General features: G+C 46.9%; 1 protein-coding gene across 1 annotated transcript in view; it reads right to left on the bottom strand.

The window, feature by feature from the left end:
- Positions 1-7,198: 7,198 nt before the first annotated feature.
- Positions 7,199-12,803, bottom strand: part of LOC144100316 (uncharacterized) — a 102,411-nt gene continuing 96,806 nt past the window's right edge. The window contains exon 3 of the mRNA XM_077633299.1: positions 7,199-7,410. Within this exon, the coding sequence (XP_077489425.1) occupies positions 7,274-7,410 (137 nt within the window). The 3' untranslated portion in view covers positions 7,199-7,273. The remainder of the gene's footprint in view (positions 7,411-12,803) is intronic.

The following is a 12,803-nucleotide window of genomic DNA, read 5'->3' as shown; positions in this document are numbered from 1 at the left end:
TCTTCCTAATTAGGCCAAAATCTAGCGCTAACTCGCCCATCCAAATCAATTTAAAATGATCCCCTATCCCCATCACACCCGCCCTCCGCATCCTTGGCCTCCACTTGCAGGATTCTGGACGAAATGAACATACCCTTAAAAGGCTCAAGGCCTCCACGCAATCCGTGTTGCACCTTCTACGCCGTGTGTCCTCCCTTAACAAGGGTTTAGACGAAGCGGACAACATGAAAGTAGTGCACGCATTTGCGCTTAGCCGCATTCTATACGCAACCCCATATCTCAAATTGAACCGCACGGAAACCGAACGCGTGAACGCAATGATCCGCCTTGCGACTAAGGCAGCCCTAAACCTACCTCGTAGCACTAGCACAGCCAAACTTCTTGCACTAGGCAAGCATAACACCATTCAGGAACTAGTTGACGCGCACCTTCAGACACAGCACCTTAGACTTGCCACGAACGCCACTGGCCGCCATATACTCTCCTCCCTTCGCATCAACATACCCGCTAACCAGTCAACCCTTATAGCCATCCCTCGGCACATCCATACACCTCTCGTTGTGAAACCCCTTCCTCGAAACGTCCATCCCCCATATCACATCCCACGCCGCGTAGCTCACGCTAATGCCCTCCATAAGTATTATGGGCAAGCCCACGATGCCGTTTGGGTAGACGCCGCATGTACAGCGCATGAAGCTGTAGCAGTTGCCTACAATCCAACCCTACCTCACCCCCTAACTCACCGTCTTCCCTCGGGCTCTACGCCTGAGGAGGCAGAGGAGACCGCCATCGCCCTAGCCCTTGCACATTCGGACGCCCAATACATCTTCAGCGACTCCAAAATGGCTCTGTCCAACTTTGCCAGGAGCAGGATTCACGCCCCTGCCTGGCAATTGTTGAACACTCCTACCCAAAATTTACCGCGCAGGGTAGAGCTTCAGTGGGTGCCGGCTCACTCTGGGAACCCTGGAAACGAGGCTGCCGATAAATTGGCCCGAGGTCTGATTTTCCGGGCTCAGGACAGTCTCGATCCAGGATTCTCGAGGGAGCGGGCGCACACCTTTGCGGAGCTCACGCAAATACCCCGTTTGTACCGTCAGACTTACCCTCCTCCCCACCCCTCTCTTACGCACTCCCAACAGATCCTTTTCAGACGCCTCCAGACCCGCTCTCTGTCATCCCCTCACCTTTTATCCCGCTATTGCGGCACATCCCCTGCATGCTCCCTATGCGGTGACCCCCACGCCACTCTCCCATATCATTTTCGGCTGCCCTGCTGACCCTCCCCCGCGGGGACAGCACGCCATCTCGAGCTGGGAGGACTGGGAGGTCCTGCTTATGTCAGCAGACCCGACATCACAGCTTGCTGCGGTGACTCGGGCTGCCGACGTTATGTCCCGGCATGACCTACTTGATGCAGTGCGGGACCGCGCAGTGGCCAGGGACCCAGCTGGGTCTAAAACTCACTTGCTCAATAAAGTTTTTCTGTCTGTCTGTCTGTCTGTCTGTCTGTCTGTCTGTCTGTCTGTCTGTCTGTCTGTCTGTCTGTCTGTCGTGCACCCAGAGTGTTATGTCGTTGGCGTATATGGTGTGCTGGACGTCTTCGAGTTCTTGTAGCTTTTCTGCTAGCCCGATCATGACGAGGTTGAAGAGCATGGGCGAGATGACGGAGCTCTGCGGGGTACCGGTGCTTCCCAGCGTTTGCTCTTCTAGCTGGATATCCCCTGCCACTAAAAAAGCTTGCCTGTCTGTCAAAAAATCTTTAACGTAGTTGTACGAGCATACACCTAGGGTTTTTCCGCGATATCTGGTGTATGATCGCCGAGTGCGCGATTCTATCGAACGCGCTTTTGAAGGTTGAGGCCGAGAATTGCTCTGGTGCCTCTCGTCTTGCCGTAAAGCACCTGGTGCTTCAGTTGTTTATTATTTTGTGACTCCCCTCTTGTTAGTGTTAATTTTCCAACTGTTGGTTCCTTACGTCGATGTTAACTGTCGCATGCTCGTCCGCTAACTTTACCGGGTCTAGTCCCTCAAGCCATTGGTGGCTTTGACAGGCTCCCTTAATTCAGGAACTGTGTATTATTTTTGTGCTCATAAAACATTATTATTATTATATTGTTACCAACTATTACTTCCACTAATTATTAATGTCACTATTACTGTCACTTTTTATTAATCAATAATTACCTGCGTTTATTTTAAGTCATTATTTATTGCCTGTTTTATTTGAATGATTTACACCTGTTAATTACCTGCCTATCTTTACTTAACCTCGTTCTTATCGTCGCGTGTACTCATTTTGTGGTCACGCATCCATGAGGAAGAAACGCTTTCGCATCAAAACTTTTTCTTGGGGCTCGTTGGTGTAAAATATTCCTATGGTGAACGATGAGCGCAAACACTAGACAATAGAAGGTGCATAGCGTCCTCATGACAGCCCTAAGAAAATGGTGCATTGCATAAAATGCAGGGAAGCTTTGACAATCAGGTGCGCCGGCTTTTGGCAGCAGGTTCCCTTTCAATAAAACTTGTTGCTGGGGCTAGTTAGTGACACATTACTCGTATAAAATGTGGCACAAAAGAGACGAGGAAGACACCACAAACAGGAACGCTACTAAAAACTGGCTTTATTATCCGTAACAATTATCAATATATAGGCGTACGCATCGCATGCGCACACGACACTAGGTCGGCTCCGGGCTTCTTGACAGAAAAAAAAGAGAAATCTGACTAAATATCTACAATCGCAGAAATAACGGGCATCAAAATGTATCATCAGCGAACGGGGGGGGGGGGGGGGGCAAACAGGCATGAAGATGAATATACAGAAAAAATTTAAAAAAAACAGGCACGCACGAAAGAGGGGGTGTTATTCTTACAGAAAGAATTTCCAGAAAGCGCGCTCGGAGGAGAACAAACTTATAGACGCGTCCCGATGCTATGACTCGATTTTTTGTTAATGTGGAAAGCCTCCAGCAAAAATTCTGGCTTTTGTGTTTGCGCTATTGCCCAGAATCTTTGCTTCTTTAAAGCGGGGCTCGCACTTCCACGTCAGAACATGCGAAACTAAATTCGCGAGCTTATCTTGTTGTACTATGTTTAGAGCATGTTTCCTTTAACGGTCGTTGAGACAGCGCCCCGTCTGCCCAATATAGCATTTTTCAGCAGGACAGGGGAATGATGTAGACCAATCCCAAGGCACATTTCACGAAGGCTTCTTGATGCTTCTTCTTGCAACCTCGATCAACCTCCCCGCAGATACAGGAACATAGATTAGTCAACTTATTTGGCGCCGAGAAAATAAGCGGCACATTGTGCCTGCTGGCCACTTTCTTGAGGTTATGAGAAACCTTATGAACGTAAGGCATCACCTCAGGTTTGGCTCCAATAGATGCCGCCCACCGGATACGTTGGTAAGCGGTTAACCGCAGGCTCTGTTAAGGGCGCGTTTATACTCTGACGTAACGCGCGCATGCGCGCTGCACGGTGACGTCACGTCGGCCAAAGCGAGACCCTCTATACTGCGCTTGACCGCCGACGCGTTCGGCGGCTTCAGCGCACTCTGACCGCACTGGCGGAGAGTTGGAGAACGTCTTTTTCGCGCCGAGTGCGCCAGCCACCGCCGGTTCGGCTCCGCGGCGATGCCCGCGTTGTGACGTCATGTGCCTCCTCGGAGCACCGCCACGGCGAAATCGCAAGTTCGCGGCCAGTAAAGCTTCCGCTTTGAAAGAGAATTGGAACCTGCAGAGACCGTCACTCCGCTCTCCGCCCCGACTCGTTTGTTTGTGGCTCCATCCATTAGCTTCGGCAGTTGGGCGGAGCTGTTCTCTTCGAGCTCTCGGCTAATTTAATCCATTCACAGTACACATATGAAGGTACATGCAAGTGGGTGAGAGAACCCGATCCAGTGGACCCCGTACCTCCGGAAACGCGCGGAACACGTTGAAGTGACCTGCGTAGGCTTTAGTTTCAAGCCGCCAACTTTAACGCCAGCGCCCTTGAGCAGCCATTCGTTTTTGGTGGCAAAAAAAAATAACCTGGTCCTGGCAACCGTGAGAAACCTCTTCGGCGCCGCCTGCTGCACCGTGCAACAGCGTCGTTCAAGGAATCACAATCCATTAGCCCCAAAGCCTCGGCCAGCCTTCGATGGGCGCGAAGTGCCGACCTAGTCCTCGCCCCTCGCGACTCCCCGCGCTGGGGTTAAGATATTTAATTAGCAACGGCTGCTCACTGAGGAAGTGGGAAAGGACCCCGCCGGGGCCTAACCTGACCGTGCTCCCTCAATAGCAATCGCACGCTCTGTGGGGCTGAGGTCTCTGAAATGCAGGCCGGAGTTTTTGCAAGAACTTCGTTGGTGTGTTCGTGAACGAGATCCACCGTAACGCTGGCAAGGCGCCGTTTCAAACGTAAACGAAGCGACGGTATAGCGACGCCCGATAGATGCCTTCAACGTGCGGTGGCGGTAGCTTTCATTTCGGTTGCTGCTAGACCGCACCGCTAGCCGCCATATATCATGGAGTCTGCATTTACGTCACGTTTCACGTCACTACGCCCTGTGACGTCATAAGAGTACGCCGTGACGTCATAAGAGTGTGCAGAGTTTGAATCGGAAATAAATGCACCTTTCGCTCCCGGAGAAGTGGCAACAATGCCATGAAACGCCGAACTGTCAGATTTTGCTGACAAAAAAAAAATTGATAGAGTTCTCCTCACTCTCCCTTTAAGGTACTCGCTGACATTTCAGAAATGTTTCCAATGAATTAAACACGACACGACGATATCCCATCTTGCAGGCAAGCATTCCCTGAGCCTCTGAGCGAAGTATCTCTTCTTAGGAAGAGATACTTCACTGCCTCTCACTGCCTCTTATTCTTTTTTTTTTGCTGAATTGAAAAGAAAAAAAATTAACTGCTGTTTAACTACTGCCGAACCTGGTTAGAATGCAAAAGCTGTGGTGGACACCATGGACTTGACTTCTGGTTCACTTGAAGGTCAACCGGCAAAGTACGGCGAAATCGACTTTACCTCTAGCGTAGTGAAGCTATTGCTTCAAAACCATAAAGTAGTACGACGGCGCATCAAAAAGCTATTTTTCCGAGCATTAGATGGTATCCCTTCCCGATCACCCAATCATCCGCTGCTATCCTCTAGAAGCTTGGACCCACCAGAAGCACTTGTTGGCATTTATAGCCGGCACGGGCCAGCATATGTACATTTAACTGTCTTGTGACGAACAGAACATTTGCTCAAATGAAAAAATTAAAGCCTTCACCACTCACCACCACTTCTACCCACGTATTCTCATACCTGCTCACTTAGAAGGGCTTCACACTTTTACCAACCCAGAAAGCCTCCACCCTGAGCCAACCCCCCAACCTCCACAGACCTTCACAGAATAAAATAAAGTTAAAATATACCATTGGAGGCGGTGAATGGAGAAGCGAAATGTAAAACCAGCCCCTCTTACACAGATTTGTCGTATCAGATCGTATGGTGTGCCATAAATTTTTTCGTCTGCGTTCGGTTCTGTTTTTTTTTCTTTTATTAATGAGACACTTAATTCAAAAGATAGAAACGCCTAAAAAGCACCTCTCCATCTTTCAGGCAGGAGAGAATACCGTTGCGAAACACTCGGTGAACGGCAAAAAGAACGTCATGAAAGGTTCTTTTTTTTCCCCAAGAATACTTTCTGAAAGAAATCAGTAGCGTAGGAAGTGCGGTATCCGCATATAGATGGGAGCGTTTGTTGTTCTTGTCTGCTTTTTTTGGAGGGTTGTAGATTAATATAGACCCCCTGGTGTTCTTTAACGTGCACTGCCATCTCAATGAATACGAGCGTTTCTGCATTTCGCAAAAAGGAAAAAAATTTGCTGCTTTTTACATTCCTTTGTCTCCTGTTTTTTGGCGCTATTATTTTTAACATTGCGCTCAGTTCTATTAATACGGCCCTGCAGTATCATCCGGTGCTGTGAAGTATTCTGCGCACAAAATAAGCTTTCTCGTTTTTTGCGTTTTTCGATGGGAAGAAGTGAAAGCTCCTTTACTCCTTGCACAAATGTTTGCACAAAAATTCCGCGCATATAAAGGTTGAGCCCATGCAGTTCTAGATACTCCAAAGAGGCAACTATGGCTGTTTATAACACAGAAACGAACTGTGAACGCTACGTGTTAGTGTATGGACTCTCTATAGACTGACCGTCGACAGGAACTATATCTACTGGCACCGTGCTGTGTCGATATGTGCTCTATCGATAACTGAGCACAGCCAGTCTGTGGACTGTTTACGGACAGTCTATACACTTTTCAAATTCAAAATAACAATTTGAATACAAATGTTTAGAATATAGTACGCAAACTTCTATTCACTTTAGCAATTCAAAGTGAATTTTCCATAGTCCGAAGACTGTTACTGGTAAGTCAGAGGAGTGTCCATTCGAAATTTTCTAACCAGCCAAAGCATACCTGCATCATGTTACCGTCGATGGCTCATTGTCGACAGCGTCCCCCTGACCTGCTCACAACTCCTGTGCGGTGTAAATCCATCAGGATATAAATTCAAGTCCAGTTCGCTATTTACATTTAAAGCTGACTACAAAATATAGATGACAAATTTGTATTGGTCTTTAGCGGTTCAGTACTTTGCCAGAAATGAGCATGTGAAATTTTAACTCTTATACATGGACAATACAAGGTGCATAAAGAAAACAGCAATGAATTTACCAGTCACATGATTTGCCACAAACAGAACACAAAGCGAAAGAGGTTTTAATTATTTGAATAATTCATAAATATTATGACAACAATAAGAAAATTTATTGAAACATTCAGGTATGTACAACCATATAACATTATTTTCAGGGTAAAATAACACTTGTACAAGGAAATGAAAATTATTTTTGTAATGATGTTCCTTAAAGAGAGAGAAAACTTGCGGTTTCAGTCACCAACACACGAAGAGTGTTCTATATTTTATTTTTGTACCACTGTAAGCTATTCCAATGACCAGAAATTTCTTAATGTCTAATTATTATAATTAGTCATCTTCCCTTTGTATGCGTGCCTTTTTCGGGGTGTAACGATGATACAGTCGAGTTTCCTAGCAGGTGAAGACGACAGGTTCCTGTTACGACACACGACACCATCAGTGCCACCAAAGAGGGAGAAAGGCCCCTACACAGACATGATGATGATGATGATGATGATGATGATGGCCTCTGGCTGAATGGCACATCATGTGGAACACAATAGTGGGGCTTTTTCCTCGCATGAAAGATTAGTAGTGGCCCTCCTCGTCGGGGCAGAGGTCCCTGCTGGGTGGAGGAGGTACAACACCGCAGGCGTCCACGAAGTGGTCGATGCACGCCTGGAGCACCGAGTCCTTGTATTCGCGTCGAGTCCACAAAAGGCACTCTGCAAGTTTACGCGAAACACCACTCAGTTAAACAGGTAATGATGCCATAGAATGATTCGAACAGAAAGCGTCGTTAGAGGTGTGAGACATGGCGACACCCTCGCCAATAAGTTAGCCTAAATGAATTCCTATTTTGGCGTGCGAGCATATCAACACCAGAGAAACACAGCAGCTCTCCTCATGCAAGTGTTTCTTTCTCACTGCTGTTTTTCGCTGTGAATGTGCACCACCTGGCCGACAAAAGTGGCATTTTTTCAGTGGGTTCAATGGGACATCGAGTTCTCAATAGCAGAAAGGAAAGGCGGGCAAAAAGTTTGATTCATGGCTGATGCGGGAAAAGGAAGAAACGTTTGCGTTGAAGAGACACAATGAAATGAGATACAAAGTTTGAATGAGTATAACATGAAACAAGGAATGGTGCCAAGGAGCAACAGCCATACAGGCTGTGAATCACGTATGCAAATATGCTGAAAGCTTTTCCTAAATTCTGATTTCGGTGTACCCCCTTTGCCTAAAGTAACCGAGACACATGTTTTCGCTTGTAAACCAAATGAGCTAGCCTTTATGGCGCCACTAAATGCCGAAAGGCGTCAGAACTTGAGAAGAAGGGTTGAGCTTACTTTACACAGATTCAGAGCCTAAGGGCCGCCAGAAATTCTTCGCTACGCGGCTAAGAAACAGTGCACCGTTGCTCGATTACTTCTGGCAAAGACGGTACGAGTAATGGGGCCACGAACGCACTCACTCCTAAGAGTGCACGCTGTTAGTAGAAATCAAATACGTAAGATTCATGCGCAGTTTACCGCATTCAGTGGCGAAATGAACGGCACACATACAAAGAAGAGACAAACTGACCGCCGACTATCAGCTGCTCTGCTAATTTGAAAACAAATTCAAAAGAGCTCATAGCTCTGGGTTTTTGCGATCAAGCCGTCAGTTGATTGCGCTATGGTCGTGTTTATTTCTTCTCACATGCATTAAAGTGACCGCGTTAAGCGTTCCGTTCAGCGGAAAGCAGGCGTTGGCGTGTGGAGAACATCCGGATTGGTCGAGAGGGTGATGACATCACAAACACATGACCTCGAGCGGGTAATTCAAACACTTAAGCACGATGTACCGGTTCAGCAGCGCTGACGTCACTATACAATTTCTCATTGGCCTTCAGGCTCGCGACGTCATTCCACTGCCTCTGAAGAAAGAGAAGTGATTGCGGTGAGAAGAATCGCGGGGGTCGAGCCGGCACTCGAACCGCTGCTCCTTTGGTCGTGGGCCCGATGCGCTGCCCCCTCGACCCCCGAGGACTTTCGTTTGACTTCGTTAAAAGGACTTGTGTGTCTTGCGGTAAATAAAAAAGTAGTCTAAGATAAAAATAACGTAAGAAAATAAAGAACAGCGTCTCTGCCTGTGACGTGCAAAGCGGACCTCGGGCCACTGAAGGGACCAATGGAGGCTGTCGCGTTACACACTTAAAGTGCAACTGAAGGGGTTTTAGAATTGGATGATTTTAAACTAGCCGAATGTGTGAAACTTGCGGGAAAAGCATGTGAAATATTTTCGCGCTAGCACTTGAAATGGTGACGTAATCATCAACTAAAGTGGCGTCGGCGTTCTGGTTTCTCTGCACTACACAGCAAAAGGCAGAGGCCGCAGCTATGACGTACGTACTGCGGCGCTAAGTTTTCGGCGAAGAAGCGGTTGTTTCAAAGAAGAAAATGAATGTCGTCGAAGGTGAAATTCCCGAAGCATTGTTTGGAGGCATCGGAAGACGCGTGGCTGGCAGCATGCGGACGACGGCAGCGGACATCTGAACTTTAAACAAAAAATTGGCAGTGGTTTAGCTCTGGTTAAGCCTGGAGTGACGCGACAGCTACAGCTGGCCGTGTGGAACTTGGTCACGTGACCAACCACGTGATCAGCCACGGCGCCGCGCCGCCGGCAGCTGCTCCACACCACGTGACAGCGATAGCGATATATATATATATATACATATATGAAATTAGGGGCTCGTTTCGACAAACATATTAAGGAAGCCAACAGTCACCGAAACCAAGGTGCATAGGGGAATGTTTTTCTATATATTTTTTAAAACTTCTAGTGCTAATCAATTGATTCTTTTTATTTAATTTAAAGAAAATTACTTATAAACCAGCAGAAAAAACAACCATGCCGCCGGTGGGATCCGAACCCACGACCTCCGAATATCGCGTCCGGTGCTCTTACGAACTGAGCTACGGCGACGGCTGTCCAATCTGCTGCTTTCGTGGGTATTTATGTTTTGCGTGTAAGCGAACCTTCAGATTGTTCACCAGCGCCACCCACGTCCATAGCGGTGGACGTAGCACGTCCTGTAATACCGCAAGTGAGACGTAGACCGTCTGCTAACGGCGAGGGCGGAAACTGTGCGAGAGCCCTCTTATGCTACCTATGGCATCAAGACTGCCAGAACCGAGACCCCCGTTAAGCTATTAGCAGACAAGGCAAATGAAATGAGGGGCTCGTTTTGACAAACATATTAAGGAAGCCAACAGTCACCGAAACCAAGGTGCATAGGGGAATGTTTTTCTATATATATTTTTTTCAATTTCTAGTGCCAATCAATTGTGTGTTTTTTTTATTTATTTTAAAGAAAGAAGACTGTCTACGTCTCACTTGCGGTATTACAGGACGTGCTACGTCCACCGCTATGGACGAGGGTGGCGCTGGTGAACACTCTCAAGGTTCGCTTACACGCAAAACATAAATACCCACGAAAGCAGCAGATTGGACAGCCGTCGCCGTAGCTCAGTTGGTAAGAGCACCGGACGCGATATTCGGAGGTCGTGGGTTCGGATCCCACCGGCGGCATGGTTGTTTTTTCTGCTGGTTTATAAGTAATTTTCTGTGCAATCAATAAAAAAAAACAATTGATTGGCACTAGAAATTAATAAAAAAAATATAGAAAAACATTCCCCTATGCACCTTGGTTTCGCTGACTGTTGGCTTCCTTAATATATATATATATATATATATATATATATATATATATATATATATATATATATATATATATATATATATATATATATATATATATATATATACCGCAATGTAGCTATCGCTGCAAAATGACATCACCCCCAGCTTCCTCGCACTCCTCCAACACAGCATTTAGTTCTGCTTTGCTAGTAAATGCAGGTCTAACTGTTGCAGGGTGTATGCTTTTGATGATCGCCTTATGACCGGCATGGCGATGCAGCACAATTTTTCCACATCTCCTTTTAACAGTTCTGCTTTTGCGGTACTCGTACTGCTACAGCGTGCCTTCCTATCAGTCAGCGCTTAGTTGTATGCAACAACGAATGAATGACCGGGAGATATGCGCGAACAGTTCGCGCATCCGTATGGGCATATCTGATTTTCGTTGTACAAACTTGACTGACACACACTGAACATAGATATACTAAATCACCCACACATTTCAGCTTCAGTATACAGTAGTAATTTTTGCCGGCGCCGAGGCACCACGTCAAAAAGAGAGCCGGCTCTGCAAAGAATCAATTTCATGCTCACATGTCCAGGAATTTCGAACGAAAATTCTGAAATTTAGAAAATTGTAAGATACTTTCGTGGTAATATTGAATATAATAGTCCATTCTTCTGATACGCAGGAAAACCTCTCTTTTAAAGTGCTTCCATCGGTCGCATTGAACAGTTAAGACTCCCACAGAAAACCAATGAAAAACGCTTCTGACGATAGCACAAAAGTTTACAGAAAAAAATTGAAGACTGTCGTCGAAAGGTGCAGATTTGTTATAATGAAATATTACATTATTAAAAAATTGCGTTCATAAGTGATTTCCAGTCCAAAATGCTTTCGTCCAGAATTTCTGGGTATATCACAGACTGGTCCACCATATCCTCACTGAACATCACTCAGGTTTCTATAAAATACTAACGGTTCAGATGAATCAGGCACCCGCTCTGCGACTCTACAAACACAAGACCTCTTAAGCCTTTCCGAATATAGGAATGCCGTAAAATCTTGAAGACGCTCTACTAGAGGTGTGCAGTTGTGCCGAGAACATTCTCGTAGCCTCGAGTTCTGTTTAATATTTTGCTACAATTCTAGGCAGCGAAAACAGTCACGGAATTCTTTGGAGCCTGGAGAGAATGCCTCTAGATGCGTTATCCGACTCATCGCTACCTTGCGAGCTTTGGGGCTTTCGCAGCAGTTTGCTGTAGTACGCTCGTGGTAAAGGAGAATTATAACAGAATTTGCATCGGTAATAGTACTAAAGCGAGAGCTTTCCTACTCCCTTCTGTACCTGATCTGACATTTGTTTCATAATCACATGACGTCGCCGAGCCGCAACTGTGCCGAAACCGATAAAGAGCGGTGCTTCGAAAGCAAAGCAAAGGCACGCAACTGGCCCATTGGGACAGCGGACGCCTCAGTCACGCTTTGAGGATGCCTTGTGAGGTCAGTTTTAGTGCGAAAACATAATTTCACTCAAAAACCTGAAAAACCCGACGTATGGGTGAAGCCTCAAAGTTTTACCTTGACTTCGACATTTGACCTTTGGCCCTTGACCTTTGACCTTGATGTTGCCTGCTGTTGCCTTTGAGGCGGCGTTGCCTAAAGTGCTTTCCCACGACCTGCTTGGTTTAACTACGGTAAATTCATACCACTATTTTTTCGGCTTCTGGCTGTTTGCATATCCTACCAGCTTTATCAGAATAGGCGAATGACACTGCTCACTAGCTATTATTGACTCCTATGTCGCAGGCGGGAAGAACCAATAATTAAGGGACAAAATGATGAGAGGGAAAATGATCCGTTGCAGAAAAACCATTACATAGTAAGCCTAATTTTGTGGATTCTTTACAAGGTTTCAGTTTTCTCACTTGTTGTTAGTGTGGTCGTCATTAACTTGCTGCAGCGGAAGTGGAACCAATCGCTGTTCCAGCGCGAGTCCTCGCGCCTGTGTCGACGTCAGTTGAAGCGGGTCCTTTGTAGCGCGCTACTGCGCTTTCACTACCTCGGCCACACGAAACTTCGACTACTTGTGGGCTCTACCTCTTTTCTGTCGACCGCTAGCGCGATGTTGAGCACCGCTCTCACGTGGTTGGGCTCCTTCCATGTAGAGCGGCTACGAGTTCGTTCCGTGTTATCCGCGCCATATGTCCGCGCGCTAAGTCAGCGTCGACCCTACCTGCCATTGGTCGCAAGTACGGCGACACTAGCGCGCCCGTGGTGGCCGCAGCGCGCAACTCCCTCCCTCTCTCCTCGCGATATGGACCATGGTTACTCACTCCGCAGGAAAGTGGTACCAACAGCTGTCGCTGTAAACACGTGCGTCAGAACCCGGGGCGAGGTACGGGTGTCTTCCCACAAAACCTGGCACCCGTCGTT

The sequence above is a fragment of the Amblyomma americanum genome, chromosome 8, assembly GCF_052857255.1.
Source record: "Amblyomma americanum isolate KBUSLIRL-KWMA chromosome 8, ASM5285725v1, whole genome shotgun sequence".
Lineage (NCBI taxonomy): Eukaryota > Metazoa > Arthropoda > Arachnida > Ixodida > Ixodidae > Amblyomma > Amblyomma americanum.
This window is presented reverse-complemented; position numbering and strand designations above follow the sequence as displayed.